The sequence below is a fragment of the Echiichthys vipera genome (assembly GCF_963691815.1).
Source record: "Echiichthys vipera genome assembly, chromosome: 14".
NCBI lineage: Eukaryota > Metazoa > Chordata > Actinopteri > Perciformes > Trachinidae > Echiichthys > Echiichthys vipera.
Genome location: NC_139839.1, coordinates 2,387,987 through 2,412,796, shown reverse-complemented (window position 1 = coordinate 2,412,796; position 24,810 = coordinate 2,387,987). Strand labels below are relative to the sequence as shown.

The window sequence follows — 24,810 nt, the reverse complement described above, 5'->3', positions numbered from 1 at the left end:
ACATGGGGTTTGTATCTTCTGGGAATTTTATACGGATAAGGAAAATAAGTTACTGCAGAATCTTTACGGAAACACACTCATGTTGAGATAAAATGCTCTGAGAAGGGACGTGAGATATCTTGTTTCCATGGAGATTAACTAATATTTTGGTCTGGTAATTATTGCCTACCGTGCCGCAAATGGCTCTGGCCCTTAGGGTGCCCTCCCACTGTCCGCCCGTCCCGTGCCCCGTGCTTTAGGGTCCTTGTTCCCCCCTCCAGGCCCGTTTGTACTCACACTACCTGGGCCTCGGAGAATGCTTCTTGCTGCCTATACGTCATCACGCCGTAACACGTCACACGCATTGATGACGTCATGGCGATGCGTGGCTTTGTTTCCAGATCTTTCCGTAGACCTCAGAGTTTTTGTGCGTCTTGTCGACTGTTTTTGAATCTTTTCATCGACCAAATCTGCAGTAAACACTCCACCTCCGCATCACACCAACGTGAACCTTTCACCGCCATTGTTTGAAATGTCCGCGCATGGTCCCTCCTTCTTTTTTCTACGTCCCAACAGCCGCACAGGAAATGACCTCAGAACCGCCGTAGTGCTCGTACATGTGCAAACGTGCTTTACGTAAAGCCCGCCTCTCCCAAACGGGCCGTGGACTCACACTGGTTAAACGAACTGGACTTTAGTCGTGAAACGTCCTGGGGCACGGTACGGATGGACAGTGTGAGTGCGCCCTTACTCACACCATACAACCCAGCCCAGGAGCTCCCCATAGACACCAAGCTCCCAGGAAGTGGGCCGGACTTTGAAGCCAGTTTGAGGACATAGTGGCCAAACGGTGGAACTGCAAATACCGTGTTTGTGACATGATACCATTGAGAACTTTTTTCCTATTGACTTACATGACAAAAGAGACGTCTTTAAATCCGTGGATGCATTTGTTCGAGCGTCCCAACCCCCATGAAATGATTCTTGTTGATGTCAGAATTTGATTAACTTGGTCCCTTAACATTTTGAAGCCGCACGACTACATTAATGAATCCACATTCAAGTTAGCGGGGCGCTAAGCCAGAAGTAGCCGGTTTGCTAGGGTGAAGCTTCGAGTGCGGCTGCTCTACAGGCTCAACAGTATGTGATACAAGAGGGAGGTAGGGCCGATCATCTGGGTATTTTCTGACGCGGAAATTTAATTTTTTGTCTTCTTTTTCCGCCACTGAGCTTTAATAGACCACCAGATCGTTAATCTCATTATGTGTTAGCATAGAAAGACTCTGGCAGAGAGTTATGCATTCATTTTAGTCCAAACAAAAGCCAGCAGAACGATTTGAAAGATGTAATAATCACATCTACACATACTGTAGTGGCTTAAAACAGATGATAATACACAATGAGGTGTCCTGATACACGTGAATAATGGATAATAATAAGGAGGTGAAGCAGGTGTTTCTGGTTCAGTCGCCTTCAGTAATATGTGGACGTACCGTGAACTCTGACTGGAACAAAGCCGATCTACTGGCGAATCGACGCGGACAAACTATGTGCATCTTCAAGTCTTTTCTGTGTTTGATTTATTTTTCATGGGTTGCCTTTGTTCCTTTGCTGCTGGCCGGGTGTTAGGAGAGGAGAGTGTGAACACGAGCCGGGAGCAGTGAGATCACAGCGCTGACGCTCAGCAGAGAAACCGCAGGTGTGAGGTTACAGCTCGAGCTCACAGCTGGGAACACAAGAAAACAGTCATTATGCTGCGTGGCACTTTGTCTTGTCTTACAAAAGGTGTTTATGTATATTTGTGTATATATATATGTATGTACATACGCACACACATACAAATAGAGTTGGTGTGTTTACTGTGTAATCTAGGCAAAGCAAAAACGTGCTGAATTAAATGTATAAATCTATGACATACACATTTTATTTTGTATTAAATTTGTAATATTAAGAGTTGTCTTTGTGCTTCAGACTCTATTGCACAAATGCATGCACGTTAAGTGACGGTGAAAACAATTAGTGCAAGTGCAAATGTCAAAATAACAAAATAATAACAATAATAATGTTCAAATTACAGATTCAACAGACACTAATACAGTAAATGGTGACAGTTCTTTTTGTATTGTTTCAATTTTGTATTAATTTTCCATATCCAAGTCTGTAAATTGTTTTACAGTATTTATATTTGAATGTATATTTATGTACACATGTGATACTTGTTCATACTGCATGTGCGTGCAGGCAGGTAATGCCACTTGGTCTCCAGAAGAGGTCGCTCACTGGACCCTTGTCAAACCTCTAACCCAATGATAAGGTTTATTTATTTATTTCGACTGTCAAAAATAATGATATTTATGATATTTACATACATATGCATGACAATGACGTATGCAGAGAGAGACCATGTACGCAGTGACTGAGGTGAATGAGATAAACCACAGAGGGCTCATTTCTTGATCATCTTTGCAGTGTGTAGTGACGCAGCTAGTCGGTTCTCAGCTTGTGGTACACCCAGTTTTTCATAATGAGGCTGAGACAAGCGCTGTTAGAGTGTAATTCAGGTGCAAAATCATCCCATGGCCTTTTTCAGCACTTATCAAATAAGCCATGGAGACAGTTTGTTTTTCGTGTATAAAATATTAACGTAGGAAACCGGGGGAGTCGCTATCACCATCCCTACACAGACAACAAAGCACCAATGGGCTCCTTCCTTTGGGATTGACTTTGGACTTTACTATGAGAGGAGCTGGTACAGGGGCCAGTAGGTAAGTCTTTAAAACACTCTTTTAATAAACTCTGGGTTCACTAACTACGCTGTTGCTGCTTTGTTTTCTGTGTATGGCCTAAATGTGTTTCCTCAGGAGGGGGTCTGGAGTCTCCCTTAGAGAGAGGGGGAGAAGTTCAGCATCCGTGAGGAACTCGGAGTAGAGCCGCTGCTCCTTTGCGTTGAAAGGAGCCAGTTGAGGTGGTTCAGGATCATCTGGTAAGGATGAACCCTGGGCGCCTCCCTAGGGAGGTGTTCCAGGCACGTCCAGCTGGGAGGAGGCCTCGGGGAAGACCCAGGACCAGGTGGAGAGATTAGATCTCCACACTGGCCTGGGAACGCCTCAGGATCCCCCAGTTAGAGCTGGTTAATGTGGCCCCGGAAAAGGAAGTTTGGGGTCCACTGCTAAAGCTGCTGCCCCCACGACCCGACCCCGGATAAGAGGCTGAAGATGAGATGAGATGAGACTCTTCTCATGCTGCTGCAGAGGTTTGCTGTTATTTTCAGCAGTATTAGTGGTTAAAAAAGACCTTTGAATGCCTTCACCGCACTACCCGAGCTAATCAGTGTTAGCCACTTGCGATTGTTCGCGATTTTCCCGGTTTCCTGTACATGTTAATGCCGAAAAAGACCATGGGATGATTTTACACCGGAATTACACTTCAAAATGAGGAGGACGTAAAGAAACAGCCTCAACAGACTCACACACATTCCTCACTCATGACTTTGAACTCTGTGTCATCACTTTGAAGTAATATGTGCGTGTTTAGTACGTGTGTGTGTGTGTTTGTATGCGTGTTTAGTACGTGTGTGTGTGTGTTTGTATGCGTGTGTGTGTCTGTGTGTGTGTGTGTGTGTGTGTGTGTGCGTGTGTGTGTGTCTTACTCCGGCAGCTTTTCCCATCCCTCTGCAGCATCCCGGTCACACAGCTGCAGACGGGTCCGTTCGTCTTACTGGTGCAGATCTGCTCACAGCCTCCGTTTTCCTCCTCACACCAGTCGGACTCTAAAGGAGCATGTCACAGGTGAACACATGAACACATGAACACATGTCTGTATATCACAGGGACCGTCCCCGGCGCGTGACACGCAAATAAAGAAAGTGATCCAAAAAGTAGGTGACGTCTGAAAACCTGGACTCGACCTTACTGACCTCTCCTTCTTATGGGTCCCACGGTCAGGATGTGCTCTTTGTGGTCACCCTCCTCCGAGTACATCCTTCTCTTGTGCGGACAGTTCTGGATGCACACACACACACACACACACGCATACACACACACACACACACACACAGGTTAATACAGCAGATGGGGCAGCAGCAGCTTAGTCCATAGGTGTTTCAGCTGGGAACTGCATGGTCACCAGTCCATGTGTGGACCATGGACTGGTGGCTGGAGAGGTGCCAGTTCATCTCCTGTTGAGCAAGGATCTTTCCGAGGCTTAACTCACCACTTTGCAGGCGTTTGTTTCCGAGTCGCACAGCGTGACGTCACAGTGGAGGTGGACCTCCTCGTAGTCGCCGATGAACTTGAAGACGGTGACGTGGAAGCGGCAGGTGAGCGACACGCCGTTCTCTGCCATGCCGATGGTGTTGTCCTTAACGTTCGGACACCTAGAGAGACAGATGATGAGGAGTTTGGTTCACTGGTTTATAGCATCGTAATTTATGTTTTCCAATATGGGTCAAGATGAAAACCGTTTTTACAGAACATATATTATAGAAAATTATACTTGGAGTGATTTAGAAATGGTGTCATATGGCTATTCATTTTATTTTTATTCATTCTTTTATTATTTATTTATATGAAGGATCAGAAATAGACTTTCATCTCATCTTCAGCCTCTTATCCGGGGTCGGGTCGCAGGGGCAGCAGCTCCAGCAGGGACCCCAAACTTCCCTTTCCCGGGCCACATTAACCAGCTCTAACTGGGGGATCCTGAGGCGTTCCCAGGCCAGTGTGGAGATCTAATCTCTCCACCTGGTCCTGGGTCTTCCCCGAGGCCTCCTCCCAGCTGGACGTGCCTGGAACACCTCCCTAGGGAGGCGCCCAGGGTTCATCCTTACCAGATGATCCTGAACCACCTCAACTGGCTCCTTTCAACGCAAAGGAGCAGCGGCTCTACTCCGAGTTCCTCACGGATGCTGAACTTCTCCCCCTCTCTCTAAGGGAGACTCCAGACCCCCTCCTGAGGAAACACATTTCACACGCTTGTACCCGCGACCTGGTTCTTTGGGTCCTGACCCAGCTTTCCTGACGACAGGTGAGGGTAGGAACCAGTACTGACCGGTAAATCCAGAGCTTTGCCTTCCTCAGCTCTCTTTTCATCACAACGGTGCGGTAGACTTTTACTGAACATGATTATTACTTAGATAGTTGTTTTATTTTTGATATATTCTTTATTTAAATGATCAGAAATAGACTGAAAATACTGAACTATATTGGTATTTATTTTTTTATTTTTGCTATATTTAAATGTTCAGTAATTAACTGATATTCAACATGATGTTTATTTGGATATTTATTTTATTTTTAACTATTCATTTTTTGTATTTATTGACAGACTAAATGGTAAACGGTAAATGTACTTGTACTTATAAAGCGCCTTTCTAGTCTTCTGACTACTCAAGGCGCTTTCACAGTGTTTGTCACATTCACCCGTTCACACAGACATTCACACTGATGGCAGTGGACATCTACAGACCATCTAATCTAACCATTCACACCACATTTACACACCCATGCACAGCACGGGGAGCAATTCAGGGTTCAGTGTCTTGCCCAAGGACAGTTTGACATGTGGACCTGGGGGAGGTGGGGATCGAACTGCCAATCTCTCCAACGGGACGACCCACTCTACTACTAAGACACAGCTGCCCGACTAATTAAATCATATGTATCACAATGAATAATTATTAATAGATATTTGCACAATCTTCATAGAAAAGGTAAATTTTTATTCCAGCTCATAAAATGAAATACGTCAGTCGCATCATATCGCTATCGACCTTAAAAATCCCGTTTCAGTTGGGCTCCAGTGTAAATGAAATATCCCTGAGAACGCCGTCTTAGGCTCTGGGAAACGTTGGAATACAGTTTTTACTTTATTTAGATTTTAGAGACTAAATAATCAATTTTTTTTAAAAATCAACAGATTCAGAAATAACAACAAGAGCCAAGTTTATTTTGCAGCAGTAAAAGAAATCAGTGTGTGTAATGTTTGCTCGGAGCCCTGCATTGTCCCTGTGTGTGTGTGTGTGTGTGTGTGCGTGTGTGTGTGTGTCCAGGCCTACCCTCTCTCTATGATGATATAGCGGAGCCGGTCGCTGCTGTAGCGGGACGGCGTGGCCCAGCACATGTTCACTATGAGGATGAGCTGGTTTTCATCGGCCCCTTCCACGAAGACGCCCACGAAGAGGATGTCCCGCGTGCTGAGCACCACCTCGCCCTCCCTGTACGGGTTCCTGTACGACGAGTTCTTATACAGCGCCATCTTGGTGATGAAGTTCCCCTCCTGAGTCGGTAAGGTGAGGTTTATGACGCTGGAGGGGGGGAGGAGAAACGTCACCCGGCTGCACAGCAGTTTTTATTAAACACATTATTCTGTATAAGTTCCCTCTGACCTGAGCATGGGCTTGAGCACGGTCTCCAGAGAGATCTTCAGGTCCAGCTCGTAGGCGCAGGAAAACTCCACGTTGATGGTCTTGTCTCTGGTGATGACGTTGCCAGTGTTGTTCACGCTCTCAATCCACACGGTGTTCTTGTACATGATGTGTGTGCCGTTGGACTGTCGGAGACATATTTAGAGCATTCACGGTCAAACACCAAATTAGAATCTGACGTCACGCTGTCTGACGTTTTGTTCTCCGCACGTCTGTCTGTCATGCCTGGATACAGCACACGGGTTGCCAGAGACAGTTTTACCCACATCTTTTGGTAAATATCTAAGTAGAGGCATGATGATAGAAACCTGGCAACCTCACTGTGACAAGACTCCGGGAAGCTGCCGAGAAATACTTCCAGCTCGTAACTCAGCATTTTTTTGGAGTAAAAATGAGACAAGGTGTGAGGTCAAGAGGTGTGCGGAGGCAGGTTTATCCATTTTTAGACCATGTGAGGCTGGCAGTTTACCTGTTTCCACCAAGCCCCCACCACAGCGACGTCCTGGTTGATCCAATAAGGTAGTGACAAAAACTGCAGTAGTTTGCAATTGTTGTCAATTTCTCATTGACCCCCATGTTAAACAGGCTGTTTAAACCTGTTTAAGGCCTGGTACAAAAAAACATTAGGTCATATCTCCATGACAACACTGAGGGGGGTGAATTTTTTTGTACCAGGCTAGATTTTATTTCATTGGAGGTTAAAGTTTATGAATAATTAGGGCGTGACCTCTTGAGTGACAGCTAGCCTCTGGCCCTCACTTCTCCTCGGAAGTAAACGTCAGACGTCGCATACATTTTTTGGTAAGAGGAAATGAGGCGGAGTCTGACAAGATGGCGGTTCCCGTAGGCAAGGACGAATGGATCAAGTTGAGAGAACGGACCTCGACGGACGGGCTAGGTCCATTTTTTATACAGTCTATGGTTTCCAGTCCTGATGCTAAGCTAGGCTAATCCCATTCCAACTCCAGAGTCTTTTCATCTAACTCTCAGGAAGAAAGCAAATACCTTTATTTCTCAAAACGCTGAACTATTCCTTCTGCTCCTATTTAAAGACGTTTGCGACATGCAGGACTGTGCGTAGCTTAGACTGGAAGTTTAAGAAAAGGTTTGAAAGTAATCAGAACAGCCATCACTCATGTCAGAGCAGGGATGAATGACGCTGACCTGTACGATGGAGCCGCAGTGCCCCTTGGTGTTGTTGATGTGGAAGGAGATGAAGTCTTCTCCCTCAATGCCGGCGCAGTGCTCGTCGTTGACCCTGACGTCCTCTCGTTCAAAGCCCAGCTGGAAGAGCTTACACTTGGAGATGGAGACCTCCATCTGAGCGTGCTTACAGTTCACCTCTGCCTGGATGATGTCGTCATCACCTGCCAGACGCGCACACAGACATCAGATACTAAGGCTTCATTCAGAAGGGGGCACCGTATATTTCTGGCGTATCTGTGAAGCGCTCACCTCCCGTGCTGGTTGGCAGCTCTGGGCAGCCGCACAGGTCCCCTCCGTTCTCCAGTTCACAGGTGAAGTTTGTGCAGATCTCTCCTGCACAGGGGTCGTAGATCCATTCTGCTAAAGACAGGTCCACACACAATGTTAGCTGTCACACACACTTTAGCAGACATGCATGCACAGTACGCTGACCAATCAGCCACACCAAGGCTGGTGCCTCCGCGGTGCCCTTACAGCAGTTCTCCTGGGTGATCCACTTGGTGGTGAGGGTGCCCATGGAGCGGCAGGCCTCCGCGTAGGCGGCCAGCGAACCGCAGACCTGAGCCTTGCGGTGGTTATAGCAGCCGTCGAGGTAGCAGGACTGGTAGAAAGGCCGGGGATCCAGCAGGCCGTGGCACGGCTGGAAGAAGCCCTTCAGCTGGGTGAGCTTCTGACAGGCGTCTTCACTTTGCAGCGCCAGCACCGCCGTGTTGTCACAGGACTGAGCCAGAGCCACAAACTGGGTTTCGTCACAGCTGGAGGAGAAAGATAAACGTCCAGCTGTCAGAGTTAGCGCTTTTTGCCGTAGTTGTAGTTCATTCTTGTGTTTTGTGCGTGGCCTTTTTCAGCCATGAAGGTGTCCAAAGGGAGCAAAACGCATAACTAGAGTGTATAAGACATGTCAGAGAATAAAATATGGGCGTTCTTACCAAAAATGATGCCAACAAGCTTTAAAACAGCCAAAATTATTACAATTTTTTTTTAAAACTTGCGAAAAATGGCCTTTTTTGAGGGAGACATGAGGGTTTTTTGTTATGTTTGGGGGATGATCTCCCAAAGGTTTCAGAAGACTTGTACAAATATACGTTTAAATTGTGTCCGGTGTATTCCACCGCCGTCCGTCAGCCTCACCCACCTGTTCTGCATCCCGTTGGTCTTCCAGCTCTGGGCCAGCTCCAGGGCGCTGACGGCCGGCTTGCCCCTGGAGGTGATGTAGTCGTCACTGGCGTCTCCGTTGAAATTCCCGCAGAGGCCGCACACTTTGTTCTGGAGCCGCTGGCCCATCGTGATGCTGAGGGTGTTGAAGCGGTTGTATCGAACCTGGATGTCCTGGGGCGTGTCGATGACGAGGAAACCTTCGGAGGTGGACAGACGCGTCATCAGCCCGGTTAGAAAAGGCACCGAGACCGGCGTGCCGTTGACCTGGAAAGACACAGGAAATAGAAATCTTAACAGCTGGCCGCAGTTATGCGCGGAGCGGTTGCACTCACACTGGTCGGAGGGACAGTGTGAGTGTGCCCTTACAAACGAAGCTTCTCTCACCTTGACGGTGCTGCCAGAGATGAGAATGTTCTCCTCGTTGATGTAAAGGTAGACGTGCGAGATGGTGGTGAGGTTGGGCGTGCTCCACTTGTCGAAGTTGGCGATGAGCTGGAAGGAGAGGTCCGGCAGTTTGTGACAGTTTGTGGACAAGACGAAGGAGCAGGAGGCTGGGAGCCGCAGCGACGCCCCGTCGAAGGTCCTGAAGACCCCTCCGCCGGACGCCACGCAGTGCTGGGAGCGCCGCGTGAAGCAGCCCCGCACGCCGTGCCGCAGGGTGCACTCCTCCTCGGCCTTACAGCGCCTCGGGTCGCACTGGATCAGGTTTCGTCCGATGCACTGGCAGCGCTTGGTACAGTCACTGTTCCAAAACAGCTGTTTGGGCTGAAACAAAGAAAGACGTCGATTAGAAGACGTTAATTAGTCGATTAAATGATCAGATGATTGAAAAAAAAAGAAAGTAACATCTTTAACTTGTGAGAATTTGCTGCTTTTGTTTGTCTTATGCAATATTAAGACAGTATCGGGCACAGAAAACACTAGATTTACTTGAGATTGACGTATTTTTCGGTATTTTCTGACATTTCGTGGCCAAAAATAGTTTCAGCCTTATTGAATTCATTCTAAATTGTGTGATGGTTAGCACTGTCGCCTCACAGCGAGAGGGTTCCTGGTTTGAATCCCGGCTGGGGTCCTTCTGTGTGAAGTTTGCATGTTGTCCCCGTGTCTGCGTGGGTTTTCTCCGGGTTCTCCGGTTTCCTCCCACAGTCCAAAGACGTGCAGGTGTTCGGTTCATTGATGACTCTAAATCGCCCGTAGGTGTGAATGGTTGTCTGTCTCTGTTCGTCTCTATGTGTCCTGTGATAGACTGGCGTCCTGTCCAGCGTGGACCCCGCCTCACGCCCGATGTCAGCTGGGATCGGCTCCAGCCCCACGCGACCCCGACAGGGACAAGCGGTTGAAGATGAATGAATGAAGTTTGGTTAACTGCATTTTATTGTGAAGGATTTAATCAGAAGACTTTCTTGTCTAGACTTGACTGGTATTAAATGTCACACACAAGCGCTCGCCATCCAGTCGCCAAAAAATTCAATTCCTGCAGAAATCTCCAAATGTCGAAGGTTTTTGATCCCAGATCCCAGCATGAAGTTTTTTCTCTGGTGATCCTCGAGGTCTGGGTGTCTCAATGTGGGACGCTGAAGGGATTTTTGACCATTTGGATCAGTTCTTGAGTGGAAACGAAGGTTAAATGTCGAACCAGAATCTGTGTAACAAATGTTTTCAACACAGAATTGAGACACAATAAAGCATGAGAATGGTCTTCGTGAACTCAAATCGTAATGTTTAAAATACAATTTGATTAGACACCTAGAAGAACTTGACACACAGTGCTGAGCTGATCCTAAAGGTATGCGTCAGATTCCAGTTTTAACATAATTTATGTTGCATCTACTGTTGACTTTTTATCCGCCCTCAAACTTCCCCTTTCCCCCCTTAAAAAGACAAAAACATGGGTGTATGTATGTGTCAGAGGGGTTAGACTCATTTGAACATAGCTCCAGTCATGTTATACAAAATGTGCAATAATAAAGTGGAAGCCAATCAGCCGGAAACCTCAGGTTTGTTTAATTGCGGGGTTGTAAAACCAGCCTGATTGAGCGTTTTGGCTGGTGTCGGCTGCACGTGTCATGCAGTTCATTTGTATGGAGTGCTGGATGTGAGACTGACCTCATAGTACTTGCCATCAGTGTAGCAGCCACAGTTTTGAGGCAGGATGCAGCTCTTGCCGTTGAGCACGTAGCCCTGGTCACACTGGCAGCCCTCCACGCAGTCCTGGCTGCAGTCCCTCTGAAGGCGTGCAGGGGCGCACTGGGGCGGGCAGACCGGCACGCAGCTGGAGTAATGGCTGTTTGGTGGACAGCTCTGGACTGGGAGCAGGCAGGTTGGCAAAGATATTAGCTGACAATTACACTGATTACACTGTGCACACGGGACATGATCCAGGATAACTGTGTGTTTATTCATCAGGGGTAAATATTTAATAATAATAAGTGTTGATTGGAAAGTCCACTTTAGAGATTATGTGGCTCTACAGCAGCAGTTTAAAGGAACAGTTCAACGTTTTGTGAAACTGCTTGTATTATATACGTCGGCTGGTTGATATTAGAAGAAGAAGAAGAAGAAGAAGAAGAAGAAGAAGAAGAAGAAGAAGAAGAATTCCTTTTATTAATCCTGCAAGGGAATTCAATTTTTTCACTCTGTTATTATTATTCATGTTACACACAAACAAACAAACACACACACACACACACACACACACACACACACACAGGACCTATATACATGCAATTAATGGAGAGATGTCAGAGCGAGGGGGCTGCCAATGGCTCAGCGCCCCGAGCAGTTGGGGGTTCGGTGCCTTGCACAACAGCACCTCGGCAGTGCCCAGGAGATGAACTGGCACCTCTCCAGCCACCAGTCCACGCTCCATTCATGGTCCACACAGGGACTCAAAACGGCGACTCTATGGTTCCCAGCCGAGTCACCAATGGACTGAGCTACTGTCGCCCCAATTATCGGCTGATATTTGAGGTTTTTACGTGTGTCAGTATCGGCTGATGCAGGCTGCTGCGTTCGCGTGCCACGTTTATAGTTTTAGTGGAATTTGGATCGTGATCAACAGAAACAATGTTACTGTGAATAATCCACTCATCTTGAAGTTCAATTTTCACTGGAACTACATTCCACCGAAGAAATAGTCCCTTTTACAACCTTTGAGTGTGTGTTTCTGAAATGTTGCTGATGGTTTAATTTCTCAAAACCTGGACAAACAACAAACTACATGCATGAGAAGTTACCACAAGAGGTAGGAAAAGACGTGTTTGCACCACTGCACACATAGTCAGAGCACAGACTTGCACTCACCACACGGTGTGTCACTCCTCCAGCCGGTCACAGGCACCCCTTGGGTCTGACAGGTGCTGGCATACATCTGCAGCCAGTTACAGATTGTATCCTTTGCTCCCTGGTCCAAACAGGTGTCCTGCAGGCAGCTTTGATAAAAGAACGCTGGCGCCACCTTGCTGTGACAACGTGCAAACACACCTCCTCGATCCACAATCAGCCCGCACAGCCTCACCGCCTCGGGCTCCACAAACACATACAGTCCGTCCCCGATGTGGAAACGTATGCCCGCGTTGACTTCATTTCCCCCGTTGTTGTCTGCGTCGACGTTCGCGCCGGCATCAGCCACCATGAGAGGGCCGTCGTTCAGCACGCTGGTCTCTCCCAGGCCGCAGCGTGGGCAGGAGTCTCCGCAGCCCACCTGGCAGAAGGTGTCCCTGTCTGCCCAGGACATGCCCCAGTCGGTGGTGGTGAGGGTGGGTGGGGATAGGGGCATGCCATGGCAGAGGCCGCAGGAGGAGTTGTAAAGGTTGCGGGGCAAGGTCAGCAAGAGGAGAGTGTTCCAGTCGAAGGCCACCTTCAGGCCGAAATCGGTCTCCAGGATGAGATGCATGCCCCAGGTGAAAATGTGGACCTTGCCTGGTCCCAGCTTCAGAGGAAGGTACAGACGCTCCTTATTCACCTGAGGAGAGAGAGATGCAATAACACCAGATTAAAGAATTAGTTATTAAAGTATTTCTGATACTGATTCTGATTAAACGGGTGAATTTACAACAGTGTGCACTTTCATTCAATTCAAATTGTACTGTTTTACGGCCCGTTCGCACAGAGACGCATTTTCCTGTAACCGCACAACTTATCGCATCGTTTTGGCCGACCGTCCACAAGCAGCCGGCGTTATTGGAACCTGAAAACGGGATCTTTTGAAACCAGGTCCCAGAGTGGGAAGATTTGAAAACGCCCCCCCATGGCGTTGTCATCTGGAGGGTAAAACCTCATACTTTGTTAAACTTTGCCTTCTTGGCCGCACGTCGGACCTCTGACCCTGCGGCATCACACAACAACCACAGTGCTGCTGCGTGAGAGGAGAGAGACGGACCCATAGACTGTTTACTGAACTGGACTCTGAGCCACATGCATGGGACTGAATGAGGCCCAGCACAGATGTCTCCCTTTTCCCTGATGCTCTGAATAAGGAGCTAAACTGCTCTAGGCTCTGTTTCTAAATCCAGTTCTAAGAAGCTGTGAAAAGTCTCTAAATGTACTGAGAAAGTGGCGCCTGGGAGTGCTTTGGGACGGAGAAGGGGCTCCCAGCAGCCCCCTCTGCTCAGTGAGGACACTAACTGCAGAGTGAAGGGGCTCCCAGCAGCCCCCTCTGCTCAGTGAGGACACTAACTGCAGAGTGAAGGGTGCATCAGAGTCCAGAACAGCACCAAAGTCTCCACTAAGACCAGAACCAGGGACACGTTTGTCTCTAGGATGGAGGAGGATTTGGAGAGGAACTCTCCGGTGTTTGGATTCTCCACAGCGTCTCCCCGTCTCTTCTTCTCCGCTGTTGGGGTATTTCTGTGGCAGGTACAGCGCCACCTCCAGGCCTGGCATGTGTACTACAACTTTCTAGCCGGTTTCAATGGTTTCCTGTGGACGCAGATATCTCTTGAGCCGAGGTCGTGTGGACGGAAAACTTTTTTAGGAACGACAGAGAAGACAGGTCATTTTCAATCATGTGGACGTACCCCACTGTTGACTTTATTGTATTAACTGATCTCAGATGTGTTTTATTAAGACTTTGTTGTCGTCTTCTTGGTTTTTTATTAACTGTGGATTGGGGCCTGGAGCACTGGACTGAATTGATTTCCTGCTATGAGATGATACAGTTGATCTGAATCTGAATCTCTTACTCTTGGACCCACATCAGCACATCTTTAGCACCAAGTCATAGTTTCTAAACCGAGTGACTTGCATGTTTTTCAAAGTATGAGGGGAAATCCAGTCGAGGAATAGAGAACATTAAGACTCACTGAAAAAGCTTCTATGCGTTTCTCATATAATCTAATTGTATAAGAGAGAAAGAGACAGTGTGTGTGTGTGTGTGTGAGTGTGTGAACGTCTGGTTATGTGTGTCATTTCTATTCCACCTCAGATCTTTTGAGTCGGTTTGTGAACCCGGTCCAAATGTCGCTCAGGGTCGGGGGTTTTGTCTGAGCCAAATCCAGCCTGCTAAAAGATGCCCATTGAAATTAGATCCACCTTAAGCCAATCAAAGAGGAATTCACCGTCTGCCTGGTTATTCAACCGGCTTGATTAGGAATAACACGTCCTCACAAATACAACAACCGTGACCTTCAGGGGTCACATTCACACCGGTGATGTGCTCGGCGTGCCAGGTCAGCTCAACAGTTACACAGTCTAGGGCTTTTATTGTGAAAGGTCGGAACAGAAGGAGCGGAGATGGTATGTGCCGTCTTTGTCAAGGTTAAAGGGAGTAAAGTTTTCCGTCTTGAATGTGACTACAGAGATTCTGTGTAGTTGGTTTCTAACCCTCTGCCCGTACAGAGAGCTGCAGGAAAGTCCTAAACCCGGAAGTGAGTTACGGTTCCCTCGTCTCAAAGTCGTTGGGTTTTTGGTTAGTTTTTAATATTTTGTTCAAAGACGACAAATACATCAGTACCAAATTTGGAATTTTGAAGCTTTTACGCGTCTTTAAAAAGGCGCCTAAAGTGCCTCTGCAACGGAAAATCAGTTAGAAGCTAGCATGTGGTGTACTTCATTTATAGCCTAACGTTAGCTTTTAACTTCTGGCGAATGCATTTACGATTCAAAAATCATAAAAATGGTGTTTATTTGTGAAGATTATCTCTCTGAACAAAACGTGCTGGTGTCATAATTCGCCACAGAGTTGATTTTCTGCAATAATCCAAAATACAATGGAAAAATCCCAAAGGCTTTTTGTAGAGGTAACCAAGGGTGGTGCTAACTTCTGGGTCAGCCTATAAAACTGTTCTGCACTGAAAACACACTCTGTTTCACAGTGCAAAATCTCCGAAAATGAACCTTGCAGCTTTATCACTGCGTAACAGTCACATTCTGTGTGAAAGCACCAATGACAAAACAAACAGTGAGCTTGGTTACGGCTCTTGTTTCTCCGTGCACTCACCGTGACAGTGTTTTTGTAGCTTCGAGACACTTCAATCTCATACTCGTAGACCTCCAGTACAAAGCCTCTCACCCAGATCGCCTGACCCGTGTCCCTTTCTTCATTGCGAGCTCCCAATTTAAACTGAGGAAAAGTCCCACTGATGGTTGCCGGGTCCCTGTGTTCTCTCCCACAGCTGGCGGTGGCCATCCTAAGAGTACAAGAGCTCTGCAGCTCAAACGGGACGCCACCAAATGGGAGAAAGTGTCCGTAACCAGCCGCCACACACAGGGCCTCGGTGCGTGGCTGGCAGAAATACAGGCCGTCACTCTCCTGGCAGTACTCCTCGGGGTGACAGGGTGCGAGCTGACAGTACACGCTGTTGTCGGAGCCGTTGCAGTAGCAGCGCTCCTGGCACTCCCAGTCCATCCAGAACGTCTGATTGGTGGCCAGCTGGCGCCCGTGGCTTATGCAGCCACAATCGCTTCGTGCCACGCACAGGCCGTCCCGAAGCGCGAAGCCTTCCTCACACTGACAGCCCTCCTGGCACGGCAGAGGGCACGGCTCTTCGGGTTCGTCTAAGTTGGCGCAGGTCAAAGGGCAGGAGCTGGTGCACTCGTCAAAATGACTGTTCTGTGGACAGGGAAGAGCTGAGGCACAAGAACAAGGTAAGAGAAAGCCAGAGGGAAGCAAAGACAACGGACAAATCCACAGAACAAGGACAATCCACCACAAACTTGTTTTACGGACATTTCAAATTCCTGTTGGAATGAAAATCCCAGAAGATTTTGAGCGTCAAACAATTCATTTCCTGCATCTGGGTGAATTTGTAGGGTAATTTTATTAATGTAAAGGAAAACACCAGGTGTCAATTTAAAATATGAAATCCTTAATTCTGACGGTATCCCTAATTATCCGCCATTTCAGCATTTTAGTTTTTAATCTCGCTCTGATTTGCGGCTGTGTTAAAGCAGCTTTTGCCGGGTCGAAGATAAAAACAGTTGTAAGAAAACTGTCACAGATCTGATTTTAACACAACTGACCCAGGGGGACATACATTGAATATTTGACCTCAGGGAAAAACACTGCTGAGAACATAAACCCTTTGAAAGGTCTCCGTAATGAGTCAGGATTCTGGGAACACAGATATGTGGCACTTGAACTCACCACGATACAAATGGTTCCACTGATGACCACTTTTTGGCCAAATGTCACTCCTGCAGTGTCTGTACGTATGCTCAGTATGTTTTTATAATAACTCATATCTTTTTTTAGTCAAAATATGACTAAATAATACGCTATTTTTGTTGCTATCACGGTTAGCGGTGCACCTTAGTCAAACTAGTTATATTACAAAGTTACTACCATTAAAAAGTAGCCAACCAGTTCTGTTACAGTGTTACCCGCTGAGAATATTAAGTTTACTGTTACAACATAGTAAGACGGGTTTGGGAGTGTTTGTAAGTAAAGATGTATCAACTCACGGCAGTTGGTGGCACTCCTCCAGGAAGCGAGGCCCACTTGAGCGTCCTGGCAGGCGGTGGCGTACGCCTGCAGTGAAGAACACAGTGCTGAACGGTTCCCTTCCTTTACGCACATGTTGTACAGGCAGTTCCTGAAGAACGGCGAGGGGTTAACCACTGCGTGACAAGCCAGAAATGAACTATTCCCCGGGTCGTTGATGTTGCCGCACATCCAGGGATTCTGGTAGAGACGCAAGCCTGTGCACATTCGATACAGATCGTCGCAGTCACCGTTACAGGTGAGGTCATCAGCGAGGGATCGCCAGCCCTCTGTGAACTGTTCGGTAGAGTCCGCCATGCGTCCGTTTGGAAGACGAAGGTCGTCGGTGGAGTTGCTGTTGAAGACGCCGCATAGACCACATGTTACATTGTAGAAGAGGGTGGAGAGCGAGATGTTGAGGAGTCCCTGGCGAGTGTACTGGACACGGAGAAGACCACGGGACTCCACCACCGTAGCATTTCCTGGTGCTTTGTAGATCATCATTGTCTCCATCGGATGGACATATGGGAGCATCACTGGTTCACCGTTCACCTGGAACATAAAAAGGCGTCAGAGGTATGCAGCAGCTGCACATAGATGAGAAAATTGCTCGGTAGAGAAAACACTAACCTTCACTATATCAAAATCTAACCCTCCCATCTGAGCTTCCAGGTTAGCCACTGTGACGACCACAGGTCTTTTCCACGCCGGGCCTTTGTTCACCAGCCGCCTGCCCATCTTCACCTCCACCATCGAGCCATTAGTTGGCACCGCACCACACAGCTTCAGCAGGTAGTAGGAGCTGTCATCTGGGAACAGCAGGAAGGTGCCATCAAAGGAGGCTGTCACTGAGTTCTGGGTGATTGAGCACACTCCCTCCCTCCGAGGGTAGCAACCCAGCAAGCCCACCTCCGCCACACACACCTCACCCTCCTTGCAGGACTCGTTGAAGCAGGAGACTTCCCCGGCGGGCCCGCAGGTGCAGCGGAGGATGCATTCGCCTTCTTCGCCGCTTGGGCCCGCCCAGAAAGTGTTATTCAAGGGGTAATAGAGGCCGTTATGCTCACAGCCACAGTCTTCACGTTGGACGCAACGGCTGCCGCTGAGAACGTAGCCCTGGTTGCACTGGCAGCCCTCGGTGCACGGGTGAGCACAGTACAGCGGAGCAGTGAGGTCCGAGCAGGAGGCCGGACAGGCACTTGTGCACACTTGGTAATGGCTGAACTCCGGACATGACAAAGCTGAGAGCCAGTAAGAGAGAAGAATTTACATCAGGTGACGGAAAATAAATGTAAGATGAAGAATCTGTTTCAACTCATTTCAGGCATTAGCCTCGAAATATAAGTTGGCACAGAGTCCTTTTTATAAATATCCACAAATAAGGACTTAAACAATCTTCCAAGATACATAAAACTCTTGGAAACAACAAAGACACCAATAATAGCAGCTTCTGAAATAAGAGATCAGCTGAGCGAAGCAAATATGCAGAGAAATTTAATAAACAACCTCTTTAAGGTTGGTGCAGATGTAGGTGGCAGGCAGGAATATAAACATATAGATGTATTTGTCTTAGCAAATGTGTCCTTGAGTAGTCATGTACATATATGGATGAATAATGTTTCTTGAAGGCTCCTTTCCTCTTTGGTTGTTGTTGTTTTATGTCTCTTTATTGAAGGTTGAATATGGAGATTGAGCAGAACACTGCCATCTAGACAAATAACGCCCTCTTTGCTGACTACACTAGCTGCACCGAACAACAGACAACCCTGGCAACAATCATACTTATTAATAATTATAGAAAAAAAATGTGTAAACATATTAGAAATTGTCTTGATTATTGAATTTATTGCAATAAAAGTGTTCAAAATCGGTGTAAACTAAATCAAACTGAAACTTACCGCAGAAGGTGCGAGATCTCCAAGAGCGTATCGTGACGCCGAGGGCCTGACAGGCCAGAGCGTAGGCCTGGATGGCCTGGCAGAGCGTGGTTATATTATCCCTGTTGCTGCACATGTCATATACACAGCTGTACACGAAGGCTGTCGGGTCCACGACAGCTCTGCAGTCCCTGAAAGGTCCATCGGTTTTGTTGATGAGCCCACAGTAGTCTGAGCGAAAGTAGAAGGCTTCTGTTAGAGGGTCACACACGCTGCAGTTCTGGGCGCAGCCATCCGTGCACCTCCAGTCTGTGTCCTCTGCTCGCCAGCTGCCCCCTAACTCCACCACGCTTTCCGCTAGAGAGCCGTCAGGAAGCACAGGGTCATCGGCAGGGTCGTCGTTATAGTTACCGCAGAGGCCGCAAGTGTTGTTGAAGTAGGAGCTGGGTAGGGAGATGGATGCATAGTGTTGGCCGTCGTAGGTTACCAAGAGTCCGAAGTCTGTTTCTAAAGCAATGGCAACCCCAGACTGGTACACCCTGATAGCACCAAGCTGGAGCTGGACCGGTAACGTTTTCATCAAGCCATCCACCTAGAGAGAAGAACGGAGGGAAAATCAGAAAAGGAACAAAGGATGATGGTGTAAAAATTTAGCCCATTGTCAACATATGCCCATTTTTGTCCAGGGAACAGCACATATTTAGCCTTGCTTGCGTTCAGGACTAATCTCAAATTAAAAAGTGCACCTTGTTATTTGCCACAGAGGCTTGTTAAAGGATTATGCATCATCAGCATTTACTTATATAATATGAGAAATCCAGACAGATGCATTCAAGAGTGGCCAAACCTAGCCTGGCATCGGAAGAATGATGGCAAATGCGTATTAGCTTCAGTTAATTTTCAATTTTCAAGGGGCGTAAATACTCATGGACCCAATTGGATAGACCCCCAACCAATCACAGCAATTAAACATTGGTGCTTGCTCAGTTGAAAACAATGGCGACCAGGTTAGAAACTTTCTCAAACTACAGCTAACCAGTACACTAAAATGATTTTCCAAGTCATATTTGATCAGCGCTGCCTACTTTGACCATTTGGAGCCTGAAAAATTGTGCTTAACGGACCTGCGGACTGGAGGGTGATGCTGTCAGACATCATCTTAAACCCACCCCTCATGAGATAAATGGTTAAGATTCGTACTATTTCAAGTTGCTGCGAATCTGTCTGTATAGGAGAAAGGCCAGGCATACCTGCCAGACGACATGAACATGAGTTTGGCAGATTTGTCTTTGTTTCCAGGCTAGGCCAAACCCTTTCCAAGGTTGGTCAAAGAAGGACTTCAAAAGCAAAGTGTGAATGCAGCCACGTGACCCGAATCAACACTCCCAACACAACAAACCAAGAAGCACACATACGAGGCAAATACTGTGGTAACTCCTGATCTGAAGTGATTCTCACCTGGACTGTTCCTAAACTGCCTTTGGGTAACATGACTCTGTGACCGTACACCTCCACTGTGACATCTCTTAGCCAAGAAACAGAGGCCACTCCACGGTTCTCATTTTTGGCCTCCACACTGAAGAAAGGCAGCCCTGCAACCTCCCAGCAGGGCCGAGCCAGCAGGTAGGAGCAGGTTCCCTGGAAGTGATAGAGGAAGCCATCGAAGGTGTGGTAATGGGGGTCGCCGAATACCACGCAAGTGCTGGTGCGGGTCGGCTGGCAGTAAAAGGCGCCTTCCTGGTGCTCGCAGGTCTCCAGCTGCCCGCACGGAGCCTCTTGGCACTGAACCTCGTTGTTAATGTCAAGGCAACGGCATCGCTGCGAACACTGGTCAGACAGCCAGAAGATTTCCCCTCGTCTGTAAAAACGCCCTGGAGAGGATGTAGAAAAGAGGTTTACAAGAACAGTTCTGCATAAGAGAAACGTGTGCTGTGCGGACATATTTATGTTTGAACTCGCCGTTGTAGCTGCAGCCGTTGGCAGGATCTATCAGTTCGGTGTCCACGCGGAAGAACCAGCGTCCAGGGGTATTTACATTGGTCGTCTGTTCAATGTTCACTACATCGTTTGACCGTGATCCTGGCAGGTTGAAGAAGTGACCGATGTCTCCGCCATTAAAACCTGACTGAAAAGGGGAAAGGTGTGAGGACACTTGAGGTGAAATGTTATCATTTTCATGAGCAGAAGACAGATTATCATGCGTATGAAACGATCTTGGGAACACAGTGCGAATACCTGAGCTGTCGTCCCACCCAGTCCCGTTAGAGGATCTCCACCACTGGCTGTTCCTGTGCTCCATGTGATTTCTCCGTAATTGAACATACTGAAGGACGCCACGCCATCTGAGATTAGTATACTTTGGAATGTGTTCACCTTTTGATCAAACAAGAGGATTAAAGTGGTTTTAAAAAGAGGAAAAACTGACAAAACATACAATGAAAGCATTTAACAAATGTAGGGCTGATGCTAACAATCATTTTCATTGACGATTAATCTGTTGATTATTTTCTTGATTAGTTGTTTGGTCTTTAAAATGTCAGAAAATGGTGAAAAATGTGGATCAGTTGGGATAATTTTTACTCTTTATTTTCCTCAAAATCGATAATTGATTGATGCATTAGTCTTTGTAGACTAAGCTGCAGATTTAATTGCATTTGAAAACTTTTATTGAACTTAAGGGGAACTTTTTGAGAAGTTTTTGATCAACCTAAGCTAGCAGTTGCTAAGCTAGGTTAAACTCTGCTACTGTGTGGAAATGTGCGACCAAGATATTTTCAGCAGGGTCTGGACTTTACCGGGGTTGTCTGGCTTCCTCCGTAGAAGGTGACTTGGTGCCATGTTGCAATAAAGACCCATGTAGCTGTGAAGGTTGGCGTGCTTTTGAAGTACTTCCGGACATCTTGTGTTGCCCTCTCCAGTATTTCTGGTTCGGTGGACTCTCGGTAGAACACGTCGCCACGGATGCCGTTGTGCACGTCGGCCCACAGCGGGGCAATGAAAGATCTGCTGTCACTCAGGGGGAACGCCTCTGGGGTGAACTGGCTAACCTGTACGTTGAAGGAGATCACACCGTTGTTGTTGACCTGTGGACAGAACGGACAGGGTTGTACTTCAGCATCAGGAACTATAATATATGCTTTATACATTTAAAGCAAAGGTGTTTGAGAGTCAAGGCTTACATAGATGGTACGGTAGGGAACATTGAAGAAAATGAATTGAATGAGCAAAGTAATTTCTGCAGAACTCCCATCATCCATCTTTGGGGTCTCTAGATCCCTATGTCCCGGTCCATACGGATACAGGATATCCTGAGTACTAGCTAAAAGGAAAACGATGCTCGTTAAATTGACTTTTCTCAACCCTAAAAGATGAATGGAATTGATTTGGAGGAAGACTCGTACCTCCCGTCCGTACAAAGATGCTGAAGAGGTGGAGCAGGATGACGGGACAGCCCGGCCTGACCATTCTGGGAAAACAGAGAATGACATGAGAGACGGATCGGATAGTGGGATTAATTTGCTCATTAAGTTACCGCGTCCTGAGCAACTGTAACATTATCTGTCTCCCTCAAAGCTGATGGAAATGCAAGCAGACATGAGTCATAGGACAACCTCTCATAAACAAGGCTGTTAGACAAAGTGGCGAAACCAACGTCACGTTACTTCTTTAAGATCAGGCTCCCAGGGCTCCCCTGAGGAGCCCTTGAAAAGGCCCCATTATATATGCCAGAACAATGTGTCAGGATCACATTTGCCTTGCGGTCCCATGTGAGCCGGAAACAGTGGACTACGGGCTTCTCTGTGCCTCGGTTCCCTGCAGCTGACCGAACTGGCCCGCTGTGCTCTGTGTGTGAAGCCGCGAGGCTGCTCAGGACCTCATTACCACTTCTGTTTGGGATCCATCCATGCCTTGTTGGCGAAAGGGAGTAGGGGGGCGTAAACACCGGGGAACTAATGGCTTTGAGTGAGAAGGTTGAATTGCTGAGGTCCTTGCAGTGGCCTTTTGGCGCTGTTCATTGCTGGGTTTGGCGGTCTTCCCCTTTGGCAAAGTAGAGTGTACAGCCAAGTTGGCAGATTTTCCAAATCACCATAAAGCATTTAAACTTAACTGTTTAATGACAGAATGAAACTTTGAAAGGTATCGTCTGTACATTCAGGAGGAAGCAGATTGACTACAATTACTACCGACTCCAGTCAGTGTAATCTCAGTTTAGTAAAACCGGTAATTTAGTGGTTTTGGATCAGTGTCAAAATCTAGCATTTGTCGCTGGTTAAACAGGATTCACTGAAGGTAAAGTTGATGTTTTTATTGGGTAGTATAGCGCAACAATAGCGCAGTCTCTGTGTATTTTGGTTTATGCCTGTAATCAATGTGTAGTCCACATATTTATCGTTGTAGAGATTACGTCAAAGAGTAAAGAAGAAAATCTGGTGACGTAGTATAAGAACGCAAAACTCCACGCAGGTAGGAGGGTTGGCGTGGTGGGTGGTTCCCAAAACACAGGACTTTAACCAAGTTGTTTTGATGCCTAAACCTAACCGCCACCTTTTGTTGCCAAAACGTTAACCAGTGACGTAGAGCGATCGTAAAGATATCATACAAAGCTGTTGATGAGAATATGTTCAGTCAACGCCTGGCTGATGTTAATCCACTTTATAAGTGAATAATAATTTGGTATAATTTAGGAATCTAAGTGTAAACACCTGCACGGTAAGCTTTTACTGTGCTGAATACAATCGCGCTGATATAAGAGGTCGATTGGATACTGTACTTCTCTCAGATTATCTCTTTATGTGTGAATTCATTTCAGCGCGATGCTAAATTGTGTTCAGGTGTGCCAAGCTTAGTGAGCACTGCTGAGAGAGGTCTGCTCCAGTGTCATCGGCCTCTCATCATACATCGTCAACAGAAAGATTACCACAATTGCTCTTTTTGACTCTCGTGGCTCGCCATCTTATCTGACCGGCATTAACCTGGTGTTTTTTAGCGGAACAATTAAGATAAAGTCCCCTGAGACTTAAAAGATGAACAACATGTTCATCTCTGGGGTCACGCTCAGAGAGAGAGGCAGTCAGGTAAGCTCTATCCAACCTTACTTCACTCTCTGAAGCACATTTCATTTGCATTTGAGGCTTGAAAGTTAGGTTGTGATTCAAAATCGTGCTGTGTACAATGTTAAAAACCTACACACAATACAATACAATACAATCAATGTACCTGCAAGAGTAGACCAGTGGTTCACAACTTGGGCTCTGAGACCCAAAAAGGGTCCCAAGATAAATCTGTGGGATCACAAAATGATTAAAGAGCAAAGAAACAAACCATCATGTTTTTGTTGGACAAGGTTAGGTTTATATTTATGACTTTGTCTTTATCTCTTACCTCTTCAGGTGTCTAGAAATCCTTAAAATGAAATAGTGTGAGAAGGAAGGATGATTAGATCACGATGATTATGATTAGATCCGAAGTTTCCTTCTTTTTAATGGGTTTCAAATGAAGCAGCAGCTGTGTTAGACATCAGAAATCATATTAGACCGTGGAGCGACAATAACATCACCAACAGCAGCCCAAACAGCAGATAATGCCTCTAAACAGATCAGCATCAAAACGTGGAGAGGGAGCCTTATGAGGGAAGACCGGGTTCTTCTTGGCACACGGGTCATGTCGGGGCATGGATGAAGACACTTCTGATGAGCAGAGGAGGAAAGGATGCACTCACCTGCCTTCAGAAGATGAACATCCAGCACCTCAGGAGTCAAATCTGTGCAACCTCCTTATAGCACTGTCCCATCCAGCAGAGGACCATCCACAGGGTGCAGGTGATGGAGGGATGCAGAGGAGCTGGATGCCCAGATAGAAGAGCTTTTTCTTGTCCAATACCAGCTCCACAGGTTCACCAGCAGAAGCAACGAACAATCCAAAAGGTTTGTGTTTTTGGTGTTTAAATGTCGACGTCCTCACAGGAGAAAAGTGGACGTTGAAAAAAAAAGGCACCCGCTGAAGCAGCTTTGCCCAAAGAAGCAGGTGCAAACATTACCTGGGATAGTGTTCAACTTAATCTGAGAACAGGGTTTGGGGAAGGGGGAAGGGGGATGGGGGGGGGGGGGGGGCAGGTGGGGAGGAGAGGTAAGTTGAGGGGAGGGACGGCAGAGGAATCCGAGGAAGAGAGGGAGTGAAAACAGAGCAATGTGCACGAAGGGGAGAGGTGGAAACGATGGAGGGAAGGTGATGTTTTAAACGCA

At 47.1% G+C, this 24,810-nt stretch overlaps 1 protein-coding gene across 1 annotated transcript in view; it reads right to left on the bottom strand.

Annotated features, from left to right (window-relative positions):
• Positions 1–1,604: 1,604 nt before the first annotated feature.
• The window catches only part of tecta (tectorin alpha), a gene marked incomplete at its 3' end in the record, with an annotated part of 46,340 nt that continues 23,134 nt past the window's right edge, over positions 1,605–24,810 (bottom strand). The window contains exons 9-31 of the mRNA XM_083927195.1: positions 21,970–22,034; positions 21,748–21,887; positions 21,364–21,651; positions 20,804–20,941; positions 20,528–20,693; positions 20,027–20,439; positions 18,590–19,160; positions 17,322–17,932; positions 16,673–17,243; positions 15,210–15,838; positions 12,074–12,734; positions 10,877–11,076; positions 9,152–9,532; positions 8,745–9,031; positions 8,084–8,364; positions 7,859–7,969; positions 7,568–7,770; positions 6,365–6,528; positions 6,035–6,283; positions 4,192–4,354; positions 3,896–3,980; positions 3,629–3,748; positions 1,605–1,705 (exon numbers count right to left, since the gene is read on the bottom strand). Of these exons, the coding sequence (XP_083783321.1) occupies positions 1,605–1,705; positions 3,629–3,748; positions 3,896–3,980; positions 4,192–4,354; positions 6,035–6,283; positions 6,365–6,528; positions 7,568–7,770; positions 7,859–7,969; positions 8,084–8,364; positions 8,745–9,031; positions 9,152–9,532; positions 10,877–11,076; positions 12,074–12,734; positions 15,210–15,838; positions 16,673–17,243; positions 17,322–17,932; positions 18,590–19,160; positions 20,027–20,439; positions 20,528–20,693; positions 20,804–20,941; positions 21,364–21,651; positions 21,748–21,887; positions 21,970–22,034 (6,598 nt within the window). The remainder of the gene's footprint in view (positions 1,706–3,628; positions 3,749–3,895; positions 3,981–4,191; positions 4,355–6,034; positions 6,284–6,364; positions 6,529–7,567; positions 7,771–7,858; positions 7,970–8,083; positions 8,365–8,744; positions 9,032–9,151; positions 9,533–10,876; positions 11,077–12,073; positions 12,735–15,209; positions 15,839–16,672; positions 17,244–17,321; positions 17,933–18,589; positions 19,161–20,026; positions 20,440–20,527; positions 20,694–20,803; positions 20,942–21,363; positions 21,652–21,747; positions 21,888–21,969; positions 22,035–24,810) is intronic.